The sequence below is a fragment of the Saccopteryx bilineata genome, chromosome 4 (assembly GCF_036850765.1).
Source record: "Saccopteryx bilineata isolate mSacBil1 chromosome 4, mSacBil1_pri_phased_curated, whole genome shotgun sequence".
In the NCBI taxonomy this organism is placed as follows: Eukaryota; Metazoa; Chordata; class Mammalia; order Chiroptera; family Emballonuridae; genus Saccopteryx; species Saccopteryx bilineata.
Window position 1 is genome coordinate 191,003,437 of NC_089493.1, and position 21,703 is coordinate 191,025,139.

At 52.6% G+C, this 21,703-nt stretch overlaps 1 protein-coding gene across 1 annotated transcript in view; it reads right to left on the reverse strand.

Moving 5' to 3' along the window:
* Positions 1-21,477, reverse strand: part of LCP2 (lymphocyte cytosolic protein 2) — a 38,151-nt gene extending 16,674 nt beyond the window's left edge. The window contains exons 1-8 of the mRNA XM_066273238.1: positions 21,170-21,477; positions 17,051-17,113; positions 14,645-14,691; positions 7,066-7,131; positions 6,677-6,708; positions 6,070-6,107; positions 3,262-3,460; positions 1,495-1,592 (exon numbers count right to left, since the gene is read on the reverse strand). Of these exons, the coding sequence (XP_066129335.1) occupies positions 1,495-1,592; positions 3,262-3,460; positions 6,070-6,107; positions 6,677-6,708; positions 7,066-7,131; positions 14,645-14,691; positions 17,051-17,113; positions 21,170-21,247 (621 nt within the window). The 5' untranslated portion in view covers positions 21,248-21,477. The remainder of the gene's footprint in view (positions 1-1,494; positions 1,593-3,261; positions 3,461-6,069; positions 6,108-6,676; positions 6,709-7,065; positions 7,132-14,644; positions 14,692-17,050; positions 17,114-21,169) is intronic.
* Between the last annotated feature and the right edge of the window lie 226 nt (positions 21,478-21,703).

Here is a 21,703-nt window from a genome sequence, read left to right on the forward strand (position 1 = left end):
TGTCTCTGAATCCTGTCTGAACAGGAGCCTGCTATCTGAGCCCCCTGTTCTGCCCTCTCTCTCCCCCAAGGTGACTTCTGCACGCCAGCAGAGTGAGCCTGTCGCTCCGCTGCCAAGCCCGTTAGTGGCTCTTCTCCCATTGGGGACGTGGTGAAAACCGACGGTGGCCTGCAAGGCCCTGCTCGAGCTGGCTCCCGCCCCCCCCCTTCCTATGTGCCTCTCTCCAGCGCCTGCTGGGCTAAGCGCCCCCTGCAAGGGTCTTCCTGCTGCAGCTCATGTTGGTATCTCTGTGCTTGTGTTTCCCTCTGCCTGGAATGTTCTTTCCTGACTCTTGTCACGGCCGGCTCACTCTGCCCAGTTCAGTGTCACCTCCCCACCCATCATCACATTCCTGGGTCTGCTCTCTCTCCCTAACCACACGTTACTACTCAAAATGTCTTGTTTATACGTCTACTTACTATGTGTATCCTTCCGACCAAATCGAAACTTCATGAACGCAGTGACCTTGTCTGTCTTATTTACTCTGTGTTCCCAGCAGCTACAACACTGTGCTGGGCACACAGTAGGTGCTCAGTAAGTATCTGTTGATGGGATGAGTGAATTCTGCATCCCAACAGTGGAGAAATCTGACATCCCTTCAGATTTCAAAAGCAAAATGTATTTGTAGATAAACTTAGCTCCGGTGAGCCCCCTTTTGCAAAACTGCAGGAGCAGGAGGGAGCCAACCATTCTTAGATGGGGGGTCCTGACTGTGGTGTGGTCTAGACCTTGAGCTTTGGGGGCAATACATCCTCTTCCTCCTCCTAGACCTGGCACTCCGGTATTTGCCACAGCTGTGCGAGAGCTCAGGGACCTCACGAAGAGAACGCATTTCCAGCTATTGACTCCCTATCCTGAAGTTGTAGATGTCTCTCTGAGTATTTGATTAAACCCCCCCCCCCAGGACCTGGCGCTGTAAGCCTGGAGAAAGAGGAAAGGGGGTTGCTGCCCCTCTCTCTCTTCCTGGGTTCACCGCGTCATAAGCCCTGCAGTCTGGAGGCATTTGCCTGTGAATTTTCTGACCTTGGTCAGCAGGTGGCGCAAGTCTTTTTCTCGGGAGAAAGAAAGTGACTTGGGATCTTGGAATACCAGTAGGTACCATTGACTTAACCCTGTTCTCTTAAGAGTCTATTTTACAGATTTCATTTATTTCAAAAGTGGGAGATAATAGCACAATGCATATCCGAGAGAGACTTTTTATTATACAATTAGTTCGTTTTGTTTATGGTAAAAAGAAAATACTGATAAACGTTTTGACGTGAATAAAAATCACTAGTATTTCATCTCCAAAATCTCCTACAACATGAGGAGTACTTGGGTAGGCATTTTCCCAGCCTACATATAATCTCGTCTTACTGGTTAGAATAGGTGAAGACGACTGTCGTCTTCCTTTCTCGGTGGAAGAAGAACTCTTTGGAGGGGACACAAAGCACCAGGACAGAGCAAGAGGCCTACCGTGTGGCTCCGGCCCGCCGGCGGGGGAGGGAGGCCAGCTATCGGTCTCTGGGGGGGCACGGGCGGCTGCTGTTGGGACTTCCCGGAGAGGGGCCGGTCTGGAAACACAAGCACAGACAGATGAAAGGAGAAATGCTAAGCCAAGGTGAGTGTGGGCCACGCTTGGGTTCCTGCACCCAGTTCTGCACACCTCAGGGCTCGGGAGCCCTGGATCCCACAGATTCCCACCAGCACCACTGCCAGTGCTGGTGGGGATTTGTCCGTATCAGGGTTTCCAAGCACTGGAGACACATTTACACACAGGCACGCCCAGCGACCTGGGCAGGGTTCAAGTGTCACCAATGGCTCATGGAGATCCTGTTCTGGGTCCCCTTTCTCCCCCCTTCGCAAATGCTCTGGGCTGTTCTGCCCCCTCATACTTCCTCCTTTTGCTCCTCTCTTCCTTTAAGGGGAGGATCTGGTCCCCAATTCCTGTTACCAAATCATAGACTCTTAACTGGTTAACCAGGACTTGTCCTGGACAGCAACTCACATTTTTCTGATTACTACAGAAGTATCCCTGAGCCAGGTTTACAGGCTGACAACGTCTGTACCCCTTTGACAGTGAAAGGCCAGGCCAGGACTGTAAGTGCCAGCCTCCTTATATGTTGTGCCCTGGGTGCCTTCTCTTGACTCACCCTAGTCCCAGCCCTTGAAAGGCATTGGCAAGCCAGGTCTAATCTCATGCCACTCCACCCACATTGGCCATCTCTCAGCTCCTCTGATATGCCATGCTCCTATGAACCACAGGACCTTTGCACAGCCATTTCTTCTGTTTGGAATGCTCTTCCTTTCCCACAACTACCTTACATAGCCTCACCCCTACTCATCCTTTAACTTTCAGCTTAAATATCACATCCTCAGGGAATCAAGCACAGACTAGGCATACAGCCCAGCACCATCTCCCACATTTGTCTTCCTGAATATTGCCCTTATCACACAGAGTGCTTAAAAACACAAAATAAAATGTTGACACAGTGTTTATGAAAGGGCTTTAAAATTGCAAAGAGTTGTATAGCTAAAGGCTCAGTGGTATCAATTTTTTGTGATACTGATCATCAACTTTCTGGCTTACTTCTTGATACTCTATTATGTAAGTGTGGATATGCTATTTTCTGTCACCCTCTACTAGAATATAAGCCCCATGAGACAAAGCTACATCTTTCCTGATGATTTCGACTTTCGGCATTAGAATGATGCCTGGCTTGCAGTAGGAGATCAATGATTTCTGTTGAATGAATAACTGAATGAGTGAACGAGGGAGAAATGGACTAACAGAAACAGATAGTGAAAATCTTAAATACTGTTTAAAATGATTTAAAATTATGGTCAAAGCCCACTTGATATAGCATTGTTTGTTCTGACAGTCTGGGGGTAGCTGTGCCATAGAACTGTGCGTTGGTTAGAAAATGGGGAGAAACAGGAAAGTACTCCTGAGTATCCAAGCAACACACAAAATGAGTTATTACTGCCAATTACCCTCAAGTGGCCAGTCAGTGCTGAGATCAGCCATCACAGGCAATAGTTGGTCCTCAGCATCCATAACCCATACAGCAAACCTGTGTCGTCTGTACTGTTATCCTAGCCCACAGAGGAGGAAATTGCCGCCCTGGAGTTGGGGAGTCACTTGCCCAAAGCTGGCATCTGCACGTAGAGCTTTCTGCCCCTTGGGCTCTGATCTCCCGCGCATGGGGAGGAGGGGCCGGGGGCGGGGCCACTGGCGCTTACCGATGTACATGGAGCTGGAGTTAGTGAACGGCTTGGCGGGCAGGATGGAGTTCTGCAGGGCTTCCTCATCATTGGAGGGCGGCGGCTCGTAATCAGCGTCCTCTTCCGCAGGCACCTCTTCCTCCTCGTTGGGGGACTCGTAGTCACCATCATCCTCCCCATCCTGATCGTCATTGGGACTTTCGTAGTCGTCTTCTTCCTGCCGACCCGATGACAGGGATAGTGCCGTGTGTAGAGGATGCTTGGCACTCAACGTGCCTGAGTCTACCCTCTGCCAAGCTTCACAGTGGTACCCGCCCGGGGACAGGCAGCGCTGGGACGGCTAACTCCCATTTTACAGATGAGCGCACTGAGGTTGCGGAGCACAGAACCACAAGGCCAGCAGGTCACGGACTTGGGACCTCTGTCAAGGTCTTCAGGCCACTTGGCCAGTGCGTTTTCCTTGACACCGTTTTTGCACAACCAAGAAAAGCAGAAGAAATGAGGGAGACACTGGAGTAGAGGGGTGGGGGACCCGGTTCCGTTTGGAGTAAACACATTTTTTACTCCAGGTATCACCAGCAGGAAGACTAAACACCGGGAGCATTTGGGATGCCCCAAGTTCATGGCTGTTCTGTTCTTAATGTGCCTGTGCTCACAAAAATGTCTCCTCGCTACAGCCCAGTGCCATGCCGAAGGCCACGCTAATGGGGGAGCGGCTAGCCAAGCCTGTTAATCAGAAGGCGGGTTGAGTTGTGTCTGAGAGGGGACAGTCACAGCTGTGCTCTTCTCTTTAGCTGAGGATGTGGAAACAACAGCTCATTATTTGTGACCTCCCACACTGAGTTGGAAGCTGCTCTCTTAGACTCTTTCTAAACTCTAAATTTTTTTATTGTCTTTTATGTGTGCTTCTTTGTGGGTCTTAGGAAAGCCAGTCCCAGGGGCTGGGTCATTGCCTTGGAAGGAGCCCATGAAAGTGGGCAGTCACAGGAATGGGTCCCAAGCAGAGGGGGCACCATCCGCCGCCCAGCAGAGCGGCTTACCACTCAGCCAAAGTCAAGGGCCGTACCCCAGCCCAGGGCATTTCTCTAGCCTTACAGGCAGTGCGCACAGAAGCAATGGAGGTTGCAACTCAGTAAGGAAAGATATGCCGTGGTGATTCAGAACTCCTGATGGCTTTGCTAGGAGGCGTAAGGAAGAATGAGCAGTTCAGTTGAAAGATTCCCGTGTTCATGTTTGACTCGAGGAGCATGTAAAGAAATATACTGGAAGACAACGTGAGGGTTGAGTGCCTTCCTGAACTCTAAAAATGACCTGTCATCAACGATTCTATATCCTGCAAGCGGGGGATGGGGCGGGATGGAATGGAAGGAACCCCAGACAAACAGGACTGCTGAACAATGGCGTCGGCTCCATTCCAGCCCTGGCGGACTGTCCCCTAGACTGGTGGGGACATCCCTAGGTTCTCTTCGCCAGCCCCACTCCAGGCCTATTCATTGCTCCTGACCTCCCACCAGGCATTTACCCCAGAAGCCCCTTTCAGCAATAGACATTGCCTCTCCGTTTCTAGCACGCTGGCTTATTTCACCCGGCGATCTGGCTCCCAAATTATGTGCATATTTGGTTCTGAACCCTACTCTGCCATGTGTGTGTGTTATCCGTGCTGCAAAATGCTCGTGCGTGCGGGCTGTTTATCTCCACCCGCCCCCACAGGGCCCTGCGCAGCGCCGGGCAGCACACGGAAGCCCCGCGTTTTACAGCCAGCCGCTAATGGAAAGCTGCTGTTTGTGGAGAGGACCAGGGAGGCCAGCCTCGGGCTGAGCCCCCCTGTGCCGAAGGAACCAGGCGGCAAGCAGTGGCAGAGTTGCAGCTTCTCTGCAACTATGTAAACGTTTCGAGGGAAGCTCCGGTCTGTGTTCCCTCTTGTACAAAATAAATCTGTCCTATTCCTTTGGGTCCTGGCAGAAAGCACAGACTTTGCTGGCATGTTTTTCAAATGAGATGCTTCCTTTTGCCAGAATGACAAGGGGGCAAGGATTGTGGAGTGCCTGCTTCTAAAGGCACTAGAGGTAGCCACTTACCAGAAAGACCACAGGCTGGAGGGCCAGGCCATCTGGTCGTAGCCTGTCTCTGACTGGCTGTGTGGCTCTGAGGCTCTCCGGGGGCCTCAGCTTTCTCATCTGGAAAATCAGCAGATGGGTCCCAAGCCACCACAGCGCATTAGCCTGAGTCTAGCTCAATATGCAGTGATTATGCCTGTGGTCTAACAGGATGAGGGTGTGTGGAGCTTATTAGCATCTCAGAGGGCTCCCTGTGACCCCTCAAATACAAATCCCAACTGGATGGGACCTGCCCTGAGGGCCTCTCAGGGTAAAGGTTGATTCTGAAATCCCCTTCCTACTGTTTCACCAGTGGAGACTTTTATGCACAAGAAGAGCTAAACCTAAAGCGACTTTAAGGTAGAGGAGTGGTTGAGGGAAGGCCCTGCTCTCGGTGGTAATGGTGGGTAACAGTGGTGTGGTCTGCAAACGACAGCCTGTGGGCCAACTCCGGCCCAGCATCTGTGTTCCCAGGAGAAGGCTGGCCGGCATGCAGCCACGCCCATTCCTCCAGGTACCGACTACGGCTGCCATTGTAGCCCAGGAGGAGAGGTGAGAAGGGGAGGCGGAGACCATGTAGACGTCTAAGCCAAGAATATTTACAATCTAGCCCTCGCACACACGTTTTCGGACCCGCGGTATCTATACCAGCATCTGGTTAGAGGCCCGGCTCCTTACTACATACAAAGCACTCTGAACACTGCGGGGAGAACAGCCCAGCCATACTCACAAAGGATGACCAGCCGCCATTGTCTTCCTCGTGGCTTTCTGTGGGAGAAGGTATCACAACCATTAGTACCAAAGGAGCCGTAGAAAGTGAAAGCAGCTCTCCCACCCGGTGCTCTGTCCCAGGCCCCCACCCTGCCCGCTACACACCTGAGTACCAGCTCTAGAATGTCTGCCTGTGGGCTCGTTCTATCTGACGACAGCGGGGGCTCTCAATCTTTCCCATGTGTTAAAGTCACCGAGGCACTTTACAGCATGTGCAGTGGCACGGTTGAAAACCTGCTGTGAAGACTCCGAAGCCTGGGGCTGGCCCTACTCGGGTGCTCAGCCCACGCCTGGGTCCTTCCCCACGACTCCCACCCCCAGAGTTCCTCGCTGTGTCTCTGTGGGGGGGGGGGGGTCCCAGCTGCACAGGGGCCATAAGCCAAGTGCCCTGCATTGTGACACCTCTCCTACCCTCAATCTTGACCCTAAACCCTTTTTTGGGTAAGAAATGGCTGACAGGCAAATGAATAAGGTCACCTGCATGTCACCCAAAGAGCCCTAGGAACCAGCAGAGGAGCTGAAGGTCACCCCCTCATGCCATTCACTGTCACCCCTGAGACCTTTACCTGTCTCTTCAGGAAACCGCTGAACCTGGGGTCTGCAAGGGTGAAAAGCATTGCATCAGTGGCCTTGCCGACACAGGGGCGCTCCCTCTTTCCTCAACCCAGCCCCGCACGAGGGTCCCCCAGTGGAAACTCCGTCTCACCATCCAGGACTGTGGTCCTTGTTGCTTGGCAACCAGGGCCAGACTGCCCCCCAATTCGAGAAACCACCAAAGCCACATTGATGGTGCCACTGGCCGCTCATGACTGCCTGACCATCTGAGTCAAGTTCCCCTGATGTCCCAGACCCCGGGGCGGGGGCAGGGTAGGCAGAGGGAACGCCCTCCCCTCCTGGGCACCAGCTTTAAGACCCCGGGACTGACGGAACACTTCAGCACACGGGGCCCACTCACTTGCGTGCGAAAATGCTCCTCCTCTCTTCATTCTTGTTGATTTCTTGACTCAACTTACTGAGAATCCTGTAAGATAAAAGGACAGATAAGGAGACAACGTCATCGAACCCCAGCCTTCCCAATGAGCCCGGATATTCCTCGACTCATTTGACTTCAGGCACCTGGGCCAACATCCATCGGCCTCCTCTGGCCTCCAGCCGGTTCCCTCAGTGGGCCCTCTGAGCCTCACTTCCCCCAGAACATGTCACCTTCACCCTCTGCAAGCCCAGCTCCTGCCCAGGCAGCCCTCTGTGTCTGGCTCAGCCTCCTGCGCCCAGCCCAGAGCCCTCCGCGAGGACTTATCGGCCTATACCTGGCTCCTCCGTCTCTGAGGTCCTACAGCCTCTGGTCAGGAGATGACCACTGTATATTTTATCGTGTTAGTATTCCTGGGGCGTAGGGGCCCTGACTCGCGGTTTGGTGCCCTTGGGGTGATGTCTGGCTTTTAGAAATCTTCAAACCATCTCTGAGAATCAGCTGCTCGTTGTATAACTTCGATAAGAGCTCCAGGGGCTGCTCATTAGTCTGTATCACCTTCTCTTCTCCCCTCCCTCCTCGGCGATGTGAATTCTCATGAAAACTTGGAGAAGTATTCCCAGTCAAGGAGCAGACTGCAGAGTCCGTGACTCCCTGGGGGTGGGGACATCACCCACGCCCTGAGGCCATCCTTGGAGATACTGGGAGAACTCTTGGAGATACTGGACTCCTGGATCCTGGGAGCTATGAGCTAGCAAATCCCCAAAGAGACGGACTGCACCACAGACAGGCCCTAGCAATAGGTGTCCATTCCCTGGGGCCTCTTGAACCTTCCAGACAGGAGACTCCAGTCTCCCCGAGTACCCACTGCTGACACCAAGGAGTACACAGGCTTGTCCTGGGGATGGGGGCAGCTGGGAGGAGCCTCAGAGATGCCCTGGCCTAATGTCATTCTACAGACGGCCCAGATGAAGGGAGGGTCAGGCCCACCTGGGGGTTAGTGACGAAGGCCACCCCTCTCCCCACACCACGGAAACGAGGCCCCCCAATTTCCAGGGCGGCACACTTTCAACACCCCACTTCCTGTATGCACACCCCTCAGCCGCGAACACTGTGGAGCCTGCGGCCCATCTGACAACGCCCCAGGATCGACATTCCTTGTCTCAAGTGACTGTCTCAGTCTAACAGGTTTGGCCTAGAACAAAACTGCTCCAGGAGGAAGGCCGTCCTTAGCGCCCACCACGTGCGTCCCTCCTGATCATGATGCTCCCAGACCCCCAGAGCCCCGCTTCTCCGTGCGCCCAGGGAACTGCTGCTCTGCGCCCTCCTGCCTCGTTACAAACAGCGACCAAACTGTGATCAACACAGTGGGGACTCGTGAGGACTGAAGGAGAGAGGGCCATGCGTCATCCTCTGTCATATGTCATGGTTGGAATTTCACACTCCACTGAACTGGCCGGAGGGGAGGTGCTTTAAAGCACCCTGGGGCCTCCCAGTGGCCTTGGTCTCTGATACTATCACCTGTGACAGCATCACCTGTGACATGGTCCTTCTGTTCCCTTTAAGTGATTGTTTTGAGGAGCTGAGGGGAGTCCCTCACCGCCCTGCTCTGACGTGGGGGGATGGAAGGGTTCCTACAGAGCCAGGGGGCAAAGGAGCCGGGCGGTGTCCTGCACCTGGCCAGGTGGGAGGTGGTGGCTTCTGCGGCCACCCCCTCCCAGGCCCCGCTTCAACAATGTGCAGTCCCTTCTAAGTGCCCGGGACTCTGCCTGGTACTCAGGGTGCCTCAGAGCCCAGAACAAAGGTCCCTGCTCTCAGGGAGCTTACCTGCTAGTCAGGAGAGACAATGAACAATGAGCATTTAAGGAAGTGAAATTCTAGATAGGAACTGTGTGTATAAACAGGCCGTGGGGAGGCGTGGGGGTGCAGGAGAGGGGCGCCATTGCAGCTGAAAATGAGCAGGCCTGGCGCTGAGGTGACATTTCAGCAGTGGCCTGACCAGCAGGGGCCGGGTGGGGTGCAGACTGGCTCACGGGGCTGCTTTGATCCTGGAAGGACGCCCTGCTCGAGGCCTCGCCTCGCACCAGTATCTTCGGCAGCCAGGCTGGAGGCTGAGGAAGGAAATGCCAAACCACAGGCCCGGGAGGAGGAGAAGCGGGCTGAGAGCACTGTGGGCCTGCCCTGCCAATTTGCACCCAAACGAGGGCTCCTAGGGTCACCCTCCTTCCTGAGGTTCGGAGAGCACCTCCCTCCCCGGCGGGGACTGTGCTGGGAGCAGGTGGCCGGGGCGGCCGGCCTTGTGGACGGGGCAGGAAAGCGGTGGCCACCTCTGTGTGCAAACCTGACGATCTGTCCCCCACTCCCACACCCCCAGGGGACCAAGTGACAGTGAGTGGCCGGAGGTGACTCATTACCCCTCCTCCCCACAAACCTCAGGCCTCACTCAGAACCAGGGAGAGGGATGGAGGGGGCTGGGCAGCTCACAGTCCTCTCTGCTCTGCCTCATTTTAAGGATTAAACTGGTTCAGGAGGAGGGGGCTGATGCCCCAGCAGGAAGGTAAACCATCGCCACAAGGTGCAATCTTGCCGTGACCTGGCTCCAGCCCAGTCACAGCCACACCTTGTGGCGGGGTGGGGGCGAGTCCGACTTGTCAGTCAGGGGCCCCTCCTGGTGATGTTAGAAACACAGGGCAGGTCCTCATGGAGTCTGACTGCAACATCCTGCCCAAGGGCAGAGCCCACTCTGCGGCCTCAGACAAGGCATGGGCCCTCCCTGTGTGTTTAAATATACAACTTATAAAGTGTTTTGTTTTGTTTTTTCTTAAGTGAGAAGCGGGGTGGCAGAGAGACAGACCTCTGCATGTGCCCCGACCGGGATCTACCCAGCAAGCCCCCTATGAGAGATGCTCTGCCCATCTGGGGACTGTTGCTCTGATGCTCAGCAACTAAACTATTTTAGTGCCTGCAGCAAGGCCATGGAGTCATCCTCAGAGCTCGGGGCCTACTTGCTCCAACTGAGCCATGGGTGCAGGAGGGGAAGAGAGAGAGAGAGAGAGAGAGAGAGAGAGAGAGAGAGAGAAGAAAGGGGGAGGGGTAGCGGTGGAGAAGCAGATGGTCACTTCTCCTGTGTGCCCTGACCGGGAATTGAACCCAGAACATCCACATGACAGGCCAACACTCTACCACTAAGCCAACCAGCCAAGGCCAAGTGGTTTTTGAAAAACAACCTCCCAATGGGCATCAGAAGACTTTATCAGGTACTCTACCAATTTACCCAGCTCCTGCTCAGCTGTGCCTTGGTTTTGAGCTAGGCCCTCTCCTAAGAGGCTCCATCTTTCTATTGAAAAACCACCTCCCCATTAGAGAATTCGGGTGTCTCTGGGAGAAACCATGTCTTGAGAGACTGACTACATCTGCACACAGAGAAAGCTCTCCTCGCCAGAACCTGCATTCTGACAAAAACCTTTTTAATACTGATTTTTTTTCTTTTTTCCAATCACGGGGGAAGGAAATAAGACTCAAAGGAGTGTAATGTTTTGGTCGGCTGCATATCAACACAATTTCAACCTCACAGCCCTTTAAGGTAATGCTCACAGCAGAGGAAGCTACATACAAGGGAACAGAATGAGTCAGTGCTGACATCGCTATGTGTCAAGGACAGACGGCACCAGGCAACTCCTGTGGGCTGCCTCTTTGAGAACCCACCGCTCCCTGCGAGCTCGCTCTTGACCCCTCGGAATGTCAGCGTGACTGCCTCAGTGTCCCTCGGCCGGTGGGAGGCGGAGCTGGCCTTGGAACCTGGATCGCCCTTGCCCCAAAGCCCATGCCTTTCTGTTCTTCCAGCCCTCTCCCCTTGACGAGGATGGAACAATGAGTAAAAATGGGATCCTGTGCTCACTGGGATTTTCTGTAAAATAATAACAGCTAACTCTCCTTCTGTATGTTTTATTGTTTCCCCATCATTTCTTCTCACTTTCCTACCGAAACTTTGAGGTAGGTTCTCCCCACGCTCTTCCCTCTTCCTTAGGCTACTTTGCAGTTTCCAACAGTTCCCGAGGCTCTTGTCATTGTTTTAGTTTAATTCCCCGTGCGTTTCATTCTGGATAGTTTCTATTACTGGGTCTTCCTGTTTACCGAATTTAGCTTGTGCAGTGTCTAATCTGCTGTTAAACCCCAGCAGGGAATTTCTCACCCACCCCAAATGTTATCATTTTTATCTCTAGAAGTTCTATTTGGGTCCTTTTGTATTTCTTATGCCTCAATTTTTCTTTCTGAACATACGGACTGTCTGATTCCACTGCCCATGTCCGCTAATTGTACTCTCTGTGTCAGTGATGGGTCAGTTTTGACGCATTGGTTTCTTTACTTATTCTAGGGCAGGGATCCCCAAACTTTTTACACAGAGGGTCAGTTCACTGTCCCTCAAACTGTTGGAGGGCTGCCACATACAGTGCTCCTCTCACTGACCACCAATGAAAGAGGTGCCCCTTCCGGAAATGTGGCAGGGGCTGGATAAATGGCCTCAGGGGGCCTCATGTGGCCCGCGGGCCGTAGTTTGGGGATGCCTGTTCTAGGGCATACTTTTCTGTTTGTCTGTATATCTGTTCATCTCTGACCAGGCGCCTGACACTGTGCATTGCGCTCTGTTGGGTGATGGATGTTTTTGCATTCCTATGAATATTTCTGAGCTTTGTTTTGGAATGCAGTTATGTTGTAAGGTGGTCGTTTAATTTTTTTTTTTTTTTTTTGTCTTTATCCAGTCTTGCTGGATAAAGATTTGCTAGGTAGGGACAGACATCTTTTAGACTAGGGTTAAGTATTCCTCACTGTGAAGGCAAGGTCATTCTGTGTCTTCGACCCAATGACCGTGAATCTGAAGTATTCCCAGTCTGGCTGGAGAAGCAGGCACCGTTTCCAGCCCTGGCGCTGGATGCCATCACCTCTAATGTTGAGTGGTTCTTTTCAGGTGGGCTCCCTACCTGCCTGCGTCGGTCCAAATACTGCTGAGGAGGGACCCCCTGCAGTTGTCCAGGGCACCTTCTCAATGCAGCTCCCTTCTCAGATACCAGTTCAGTGAACTCTAGACTTCTTGACCCTCAGCCCTGTCTCTTCAACACAAGGAGTTCCCCGGCCGGACCCCCCCTGTGCACCTGCTTCCTGTACCATGGCCAGGAGACGCTCTCAAAGCCGTGGGCATTCGTGGACATCACCACATTTGTTTCCCATCTCTCATTATCTGATGTCCAATGTCTTCAAAACTGCTGGGTTTTATAGAGAGAATGCTCACAAAAATTAGGGGATATTTCAAAATGAATATGAAGCTATAAAATATCCCCTAACTTTTGTGAGCATAATCAGGGGATATTTCAAAATGAATATGAAGTGATAAAATATACTCTAATTTTTTTTAGCAATTTGTGTTTGTGCATGTGGATAGATATAGATATTTTTTTCTGGTTATTTGGTTATTTCAGATGGGAGGGTATATATCTTGTCCCCTTTCTTCTTGTTGGTCAGAAGGCCAAAGTCTCCGTTCAGATGATAGAAATGACTAGAGCACCTTAGGGAGTGGTGGGGACCATGGTGAACTGGGCAGCACAGACCCCATCTGAGCAGAGCAGCAGACACTTGGATTCAGCTGGCCACTCCCCCAATATATTCTGGGCCCTGGATTACCAAATCTTCCCTGTGTATCTAGAGAAGCTGCACTCTGTGAAACATTCTTTGATTTCAAAACACTGTGTGGATCACACCTAACATATCAGCAGGCTGGCTCTCGCCCGCCAGCCACCCAATCTGACCCCTGTGTGTGAAGTTCTCTTCTGTATGTAGGACCATGGTTGATGGTGAACCTTTTTATAAAAACCACCCACTTTTGCAGTGCTGGTCAACCTGGTCCCTCCTGCCCACTAGTGGGCGTCCCAGCTTTCATAGTGGGCCAATTGCGGTGCCGTTTGGTTGCTCTGCTACCGGCCCACCATGAAAGCTGGAACGCCCTCATGGTGGGTGGAAGGGACCAGGTTGACCAGCACTGCAAAAGTAGGTGGTTTTAATAAAAAGGTTCGCCATCACGGCTCTAGAGCATCACATTTCTACAAGCAGAGAAGTAGTCTATGTCTGTACCCTCCTATAGGCAGTCACCTGTTCTCTGTGGCTATCAGCCCTTAAAATGTGGCTAGTATCTGAAGAACTAAATTTTTCATTTGATTTAAATTTATATAGCCTGAGGTAGTTAGAGAAAACCCTTAGGAAGAATAAGCATTCTCCAACAACCCCAGCCCCTGGAGAGAGGCAGCAGCCAAAGCAAATCCTTACCCTTATCTTCTTTCCTTCACCCTTTCAGATGAGGGAACTCTGAGAGCCCTATCTTCCTGAATCGGCCTTCTCTAACAGTCCCACTTAATTGGAGACTTCCCGACCTCCTACTCCATCGTCCGGCCTACTTCCCCTTTATATTTTGCGCTCTGAGACCCTTGGAGCAAAAGAAAAGACCTCAGAGAAAGTCCAGAGTGCAGGTCTCAAATTTGTGTCCCCCTAGACTAAATCTACCTCATAGATATGTTTACTTAGACTTTTGCAATATTTAAAAATGTCTGAGCCAACGTTTAAAAAATGAGAGACATCACATCAAACCAATACATCTAGCTATTTTTGGTAATTTCCAAGACTGAGCCTCCTTGGGTCCTCACGGACTGAATCTGAATAGCTGCTGCTTTCTATGGGTGGAGAACACGTTCTGATTTGTTTGCCACAGTCTCCACCCCTCCCTATTGTTCACCAACCATGTGTATTGATTGCCTCTTTTATTATCATAATTGTGCTATTATTTTTCTCAGAGTGGAGAAACATTTCTCTATATCCATGCTTTATTCAAAGGTGGAAAAATGAAAGGAAACTCGCTAGGGCTTTGTACTTGTTAACCTGGCCCATTCCACACGTTTATATCACCTGCCCGGCTCCTGGGAGCACAAGAGGATGTGGGACCTTTGCAAGAGGGATGGAAAACACAAGGCATGATATGCACGCTGAACTTCCCATCTCAGCACCCGTGTCAGACTCCAGTGATGGCTCACACCTCCCCTTCCCTCAGGATTCTTCTCAACACAAAGCCCCAGACAGCAGTTCCCACGCAGTCAGTATTGACAGACAAAATGGTGTCCCTCACCACTCTTCCTACGGCCCAGCCGTCTCATTTTACTGAGCTCGAAACCGAGGTCCAGAAACTTAAAGCAATCACCGAGTCGGTGATGACGCCACAGCCACGATGAAACCTCGGTTTGCGTGGCTCTGGAGGTATCTTCATGGGCCCCTGCCGCCCCATTGGGAGAGAGGAAACGAAAACGTGGTTCGGAGTCAGGCTTGTCTCTGACAAGAGCAGACAATATGCCAGCTAGGCCAGATCTGTTACTTCCTTTTCCCAACTCTCGCCACACGGTGTCTGTCCCCAGACCCTGCCCTGGCCTTCACTCTTCTTGCTCGCTTTCCTGTTTCAAACCAACAGTGATCAGTCACTGACCCAACCTTCGTTCCCCAAACCTCCCAAGGAATCGGGGAGAGTACTCACGGCACCCGCAGCTTAGGGAACTTCTGGATGTCATTTTCTGTCAGGTTCTGAAATGAAGACACCAGCTGGTTACAACCCACAGGCAGGGCTCTGGGAAAGGAAAGGAAAGGAAAGGAAAGGAAAGGAAAGGAAGGGAAGGGAAGGGAAGGGAAGGGAAGGGAAGGGAAGGGAAGGGAAGGGAAGGGAAGGGAAGGGAAGGGAAGGGAAGGGAAGGGAAGGGAAGGGAAGGGAAGGGAAGGGAAGGGAAGGGAAGGGAAGGGAAGGGAAGGGAAGGGAAGGGAAGGGAAGGGAAGGGAAGGGAAGGGAAGGGAAGGGAAGGGAAGGGAAGGGAAGGGAAGGAGGAAAAAAGACAAGGGTCTTCCCTTCTGCCTTCAGTAGCAGGATGGTCATGGATATCACTAAGGTAGGAGGGATGACAGACGAGATTAGAGCTCAGATTGTACCCAGGGCACCTGGGGCGGAGGGCAGGTTGCAACAGAAGCTGCTGTCCAACGCCCCTGCTGCGGGGCCAGGCACCGGCTCCTGCTCCCTGCTCTCCTGGCCCCGAGCACGCCTCCTTCCCCTTCCCCTTCCCCTTCCCCATGGAGATCAGAGTGTACAGCATGTCCGCCAGGCCCAGACACTGGAGCAGAGCAGACAGCCGCTCAGGTACCATTTCTCAACCCGGGAAACAACCCTGACCTGACAGGCCTGAGACTCACATGTGGAGTGTTGGGGGCGCTCCCAGGTGGAAGGGAGTGTGAGCTCCGTAAACAGAGGAGGGGGCTGGGGAGGCTCCTAGGGGGCAGTGCTTATTCAGGGTGGGCCAGAGCAGCGGGCCAGGACTGTCCTCAAAGACACGTCACCCCACTGCCACTCGGCCCCCGCACGCCTCTGTTCTCAGTGCTAAAGGCCCCAAAAGGAAACATTCATGTTTAACAGTGATTTGCAAGGACAACAACAGTGAAACTCCAGGAACTCTGTTGGCACAAAGCTCAGTATGAGGAGACAGTGCTGTTAAAAACTCAGGCAGAGTTAGCTTACATTAAACGTGTGCCTGAGTCCAATTACAAGGCATGTGATTTAGAACAAATCACCTCACCCCTCTCTCTGTACACTGCTCCTCAATGGCAAATGAGGTGGTCGGAGCCTGCCTGAAGACCCCACCCCGCTCTAAACCAAGTGTCCCGAATACAGAAATCACATCTCAGTCGTCTCTATATTCCCGGTCCGTGGAATGGACTGGTGTGTGTAAGGAACTCAGGAAAATGCTCATCGGGTGAATGGATGGGTCAAGGAATGAATGATGTATGTGGAACAGTGAACAAGCATGTCCTACATGGCACATGAAAGCAAACCTCAGGGCCCATAGGGACACAAGTTTGGTCTCAGCATGAGACTTGAGAGCTGCCCAGAAAGGGGTAAATGACCACAGGTGGTAGTGAGCTCGCCATCACTGAAGGCATTCAAGTGGATGTTGGTGGCAGAGATGCAATACAGAAAATGGATTGGTGCGCCAGGTAGAAAGCTAGAGCACGTGACTTCTCTGGCCTCTTCCAACCCTGAAGTCTCGTGGCCAAGTTCCCTCACTGCGGCTGACAAGGCCTTGCAGGGACCCACGGCTTAGCTTGGTCTCCATGAGACCTACGAAGTCTTGTTCCCACTCCTTTATTAGCGGGTGAAGAAAGGTGCCCAGAAGAGATGCATTTGTGCAGTCAGGGTCTCCCTTGCCCACTGGCCAAGGTGTCATTTCCGGGGAAATGCTCGGACAACCCCCGCCCCCCAGCCAGCACCCAGTGCTGCCCGCCCCACCATCAGAGCCGCATCCCTTCCATTCAGTGGCTCAGTCCTTAATCCACGGCTGTGCTTCAGTCTAGTTTGCAACGTGATGGAGTGGAGAGAGCCACATCCCATGTGTTTAATTGGCACAAAACTAACTACGGGAATTTAGTAGCGAGAGAGAGAGAAATGTAATTGCAACAGTGTGGGTGATCCCACTCTTCCCTCCACTCCTTGAGCATGCACCCCAGAGGGAGAGACGGGAAAAGAGAACCTTCTGTTCTCCCAGATGGCCTTTCATTCCCGTGGACTTCTCAAAGCATGGGTGGTGTTTGAATACACTTCCAAAGTGGGTGCGTGTGTGCATGGTTTTAACTCTACTTGGGTTTCTCCTTTATACTTTGGCTTTGGATTGTATCTTGGTATCATCGGAAGGTGTGGGAGGTATCCTATACAGAAGGATCCTGAGAGGTGATGAGAGAGGGGTTCATACAAAACCTCTGAAGAAGGCAAAGGCTTGTGTGTGCAGACAGGCATGGACCCTGGGCAGCCTCAGGGGCAGGGTAGACCAGCTGACCCTGCAGCCATTGGTTCAAGTCCAGAACAGCTTTGGTCTCCAGGTGTCCGTGTCCGACGGGCAGCACTTACCAAAAACCGCGGTCCATCGATGTGATGCTTCTTCACAGCCTTTTCACAGTCCTTGTAGTTCAGCTGCAAAGAGGAGGGGAAGAAGGCGCTGTGGGTGCGGGCGGGCTCCTGCCCTCGGTTCTCCGCCCTCGCCTGTCCCAGGAGCTGAGCACAGTTTGCGGTCCTTGTGGCTAGCCAGACTTCCCCCGCCCTCCCCGCTCTCACAGAGGGGCCCGTCCCGCCCCTCCTCAGCCCAGCTTTCTAATCCCTTGGGGCTCTCTGAAATGAAGAACCTGCTACGCTCAATTCAAGGTGCCAGATCAACCCCTAGGCTACGAGAGTGCCTTCAAGGCTCTGGGGGGGCCCCTGCGCTCCCCAGACAAGCAGAGAGGAGCAGGAAGGAGACAGCGAATGGCACTTGTCTCACCACCCAAAGCCGAGCTCGTGAACATGGCGACGTGTTTGCTTCAATGCTCTGACTCTCAGCGTATGTTTAACTGAGGTTCTAAGTTCTATCCAGTCTCGTAAGCCTGACGTTTTCTCCTAAAATTACCCTCAAGTGATAACCTAAGCACGGCCTCACGTCACTGCAAACTCATTTCAAACATTCGTTTGATTGTTCCCTCCCTGCTAAACATGTTTAGGTGTTCAGCAAACTGCTGCTGCGATCCTGATCATAGCAGCCGCCGAAAACGATCAGACGCTTGCTCTCTGGGAGGCCCTGTGCTAAGTGTTTAAACCAATCTAAGTCGTTTCATGCTGACACTTTTCAGATGGGAAGTCCAAGATGAGAGTCACATACATGACTTGCATTAGTTTTCATGGGTAGCAAGTGACAGAGGTGACTACTGGGCATCAGAAAAAGACTTTAATGTCTCTGGCAGGAATGGTCCCTTATTTGTTAAAGCACCGTAACATAAACAGTGAGTAGAGAACTTCAAATGCATCTTAATACACCACCCAGATCAAACTGTAGGACATCACAGACGTTCTTTTGCATACAATTTGTTTTCTTCTACTTAACTGTTTAAGTTAGATCCTTAGAGTTATAAGGTTAACAGAAATGATCATTTTGGGGGTCTTGATTACTTTCCTAAAGAGTCACATCCATCAACAACCCTGTCAGGTGTCTGTTACCGCATCTTCGACAGCAAACAAATTTGTGTTGGAAATATCTCTAATTTGATGGTAGTTGAGGGTAAATGTTTGTCCTTGAGAATCCTAGGGTCCCTTCACACATGTGGTTCTCACAGTTTGCGGCAGCCTTCTTTGGGTACAAATTTAAAATCATGGCCTTCTCTTGCGGCCAGCAAGACCAAAGAGTAAACACAATTGTTGTAACCTCTTGGCTTGAAAGGACAGGAGAGGGGGGGGAGTATAGAAAAACTCAGAAAAAGCTGATTTAGAGCATCATCTGAGAAGCCCCGAGCTTCCCTCTTATCTACATGCGCTGAGTTCTTGGGACAGTCAACTGCCCTCAATTCAGCATCTTCATTCACTGCCCTCCTTGGCAGATGAATCTCTGATTTTGCAGAGCACTAACCTCAGCTCTAGAAAGACAGACAACCTCACAGACTGGGGCCTGCCAAGAAGTTTGATTCTGATCGAGGCACATCTGGGCCTGGGGGCTTGAATCTATATTTTTAGTAAACACTTGGATGATTTTTTTATGAGCCCCCAGCTTCAGCGGGCACTGGTCTAGAGCAGGTACCTGTACCTGGTGTTCTAGACGGGACAACTGAGGCCCAGCGAGGCCTAGCATCTGAGACCCAAAGTCACCCAATGAGCTGAGAACACAGCTAGGATTAGAACTCATGGCCCTGAGCCTCCACGGCAGGGCCCAGAGATGTTCTCCTGCCAAGTCAAAGGAATTGGAGGGGCTAAGGACATACAAACCGTGACCTAAGTCCCCCTCGGGGTGCGGGGGCCTTACGTTCTAGACCGAGGAGAAGCTACACGTAGCTGGGATCCCAGCTGGGGTCCAGTGACCAGAGCAAGAGAAATGGAAGCTCGCACATGAGCTTCCCCACCCCCTCCGCTAAATGCCTCCCATATGGCGTCTCCTTTCACTCTCCCAACAGCCCCATGAGCTTAGTTACTGTTCGTATCTCTCCTTGGCCGATGAGGCCGCCGAGGCACAGGGGGGTCAGTAACTAAGGCAAGGCGCCCAGGCTAGCCAGAGTTCAAACCAAGGTATGTCTGGCTCCAGAGCCGGCCGGGGAGGTGTCTCCGAGGGGGACCTGACAGCATGGCTTCATTGCTAATTACACCTGCCCATCCCCCTTTTAACTAGACTTGACGCCTAAGAGCCATCCCCAAATAACTCCGTGGTAGTTCACGTGTCATTTTTTTCTCTGGACGACTGAAGTGCTCAGGGGGTGAAGGGTGTTTATCTGAGTCTCTCGGAGGACTTCCGGATCACCAGTGCTCTCAGCCTGCTTGTTTCCACCTTCGGTCCTTCTCTGCTGGGAGGGCACACCTGTTCGGGCGCTGTGGACTTGTCCCAAGGTTTGGGACTTCCAAGAAGAAAAGTCTCCCTTTCCCCAGCTCGGGCTGAGACCCCTCTCCCTGAATCACCCCTGACCTGTAGTGCCCCCCCCACCATGTGCTCAGGGGAGCTTTCCCCATGGGGCCCTCTGCGGCTGGCCGGGGCTGTGCATTCTCCTTCTCCCATTGGACATGGGGCCTATCTGTGCCTCCCAGCCTGGGCCCTGGCTCCCCTCCCTAGTTCTTAATTCTTCTTTCTCTATTGAGCTAACATGCCACTTTATAGCATCTTGGTAAATTTCACCAGTTTCCCTAGTTCGTTTGGTCTACATTTAAGATAGGTATTTAGAAATATCCTTCAAATGTCAGGTGTCCCAACTGTCTCTGCACCCACACTGCTGAAAACCTGTTTGCTATGACCTTTTAGAGGAAAAAAGAACAGAAATGAGATGCATGAAAAGCAAGTGACAAGGTCTGTGGGCTGAGCCTTTTTCTTGTCACACCTAAGTCAACCGTTTCATATTTTTCTTCTTTTAGGTTGGGGAAGAACGGAGGTGACAGTAAATGCCTTGCTACCACACCGACCCCAGGTTTGGCTATGTGTCCTAGGGAGCCTATTCCACCCCCAGGGAAAACAGAAAGTTGACTTAGATGATCTCTAAGGACTTGACTTTAAAATCTCACCCATAGGATGGCCTGGAGTGCCAACTGAATTCGATGCCAGCCTCCTCAGGTGGAGATGTAAGAAGGTCAGATGTCCCTCACAAGACACCATATCCCTTGGACAGGGACGGAGAGTCCCTAACTGAGTCACGTGGTTTGGGATCTGCCCCTGAAGATATGTGACCTGTGGTCCCACCAACAGATGACCAAGCATGGGGATCTTCAAGTATCTCTAAGACCGGAAGGCCGGGCATCAACCTTCTGGTCTCAGCTCTGCCACAGCTTGGTCTCAGACCCTGCCTGGCTAAGCCTCTTCTGCAGGAGCCTCAGTTTCCCTAGCTAGACCCTGGGCTCCTGTCAGTTTTCTGTCCTGCCTCACAAGACTCTCCTAAAGCTCCCGGGAGACTGTCCCACAGGAGGGCTCACGAAGCCCTCTTTCAGGGTCATGCGCAATGACTGCCCAGCACTACCTCCCGGGAGCACAGCTCACCACAGCTCTGGCCACCCCTCCTACCCTGCCTCTCCTTTCGCCCACCCTGGGACTCCGTTTCTCCCTCTCTAACGAGAAGCCCTGAATCTCACTAGCGGTTATAGAAGTTCTACCTCTCAGAGCACGGACTTTGAAGCCAGACAGGTGACTGGAATCCTGCCTCTGCCCCATGTAGTCCCCTGGGGCTTTGGGCCATTTAACCTCCCTGAGGTTATTCGGCTGCTGAGCCAAAGGGACAGTGTTAAACGACACCGGAGAGTGTTAAATGCGCCAGCCCCCGCCAGAGTGCACAGACTCGCGCCGACGTGCATAGCCGGCGCTGCAGACTGTAGGGTTCCTCTCTCTACGGCACACGCTCAGCCGCCGAGGTGGCCGCCAGCTTGGAAGTTTGCTGCAATAAGATTATACCTCTCGTGTTCTGCCCAGACTCCAACTCCAAGGCTCGGCCCAGCCCTCCAGGGGCACTGCCAGCCCCGCCAACAACAGAGAGCCAGGCTCACCTTCCTGAAGTAGTCCGCGAGGCTGTTGGGGTCCCAGCCCAGGACCTCGGAGCGGAAGGGCACGTTTCTCAATGCCATGGCCGCTCTCCCGGGAGGAGGGGGAACTTCACAAGCTGAGCATGGGTGCGGCGCCCAGGGACGGGGAACCCCAAATCCGGAGCGTGCCAGGCGTCCTTGGCTCTTCCAAGCCCCGGTGACCCTCGGGAACAGCTTCGTTGGGGCCGATGTCTTTTCTGCTGTAGCCAAATCCCAGAAAGCAACACTTCCTCCGCGAACAAATATGGTCTCTTCTCAGAAAACGACTCAGCAAGTTTCCTTTACCACTTCCTCTGCTGGGCCCTAAATAAGTAAACAAGGAAGCCCAGCTCCGCCGCGGGAGAGGCGGAGAGGGCGACAGGGCTGGTAATTTCCCCTGGCTCTGGCCACCCCAGCCCAGTGGGAGTGGTGCTGAACAGGACTTGGATTCCAGTGTGAGTCCCATGCATTTCACCACACTGCTGCTTGGCTGGCTCTCTGTGGATGAAAACCTACTAT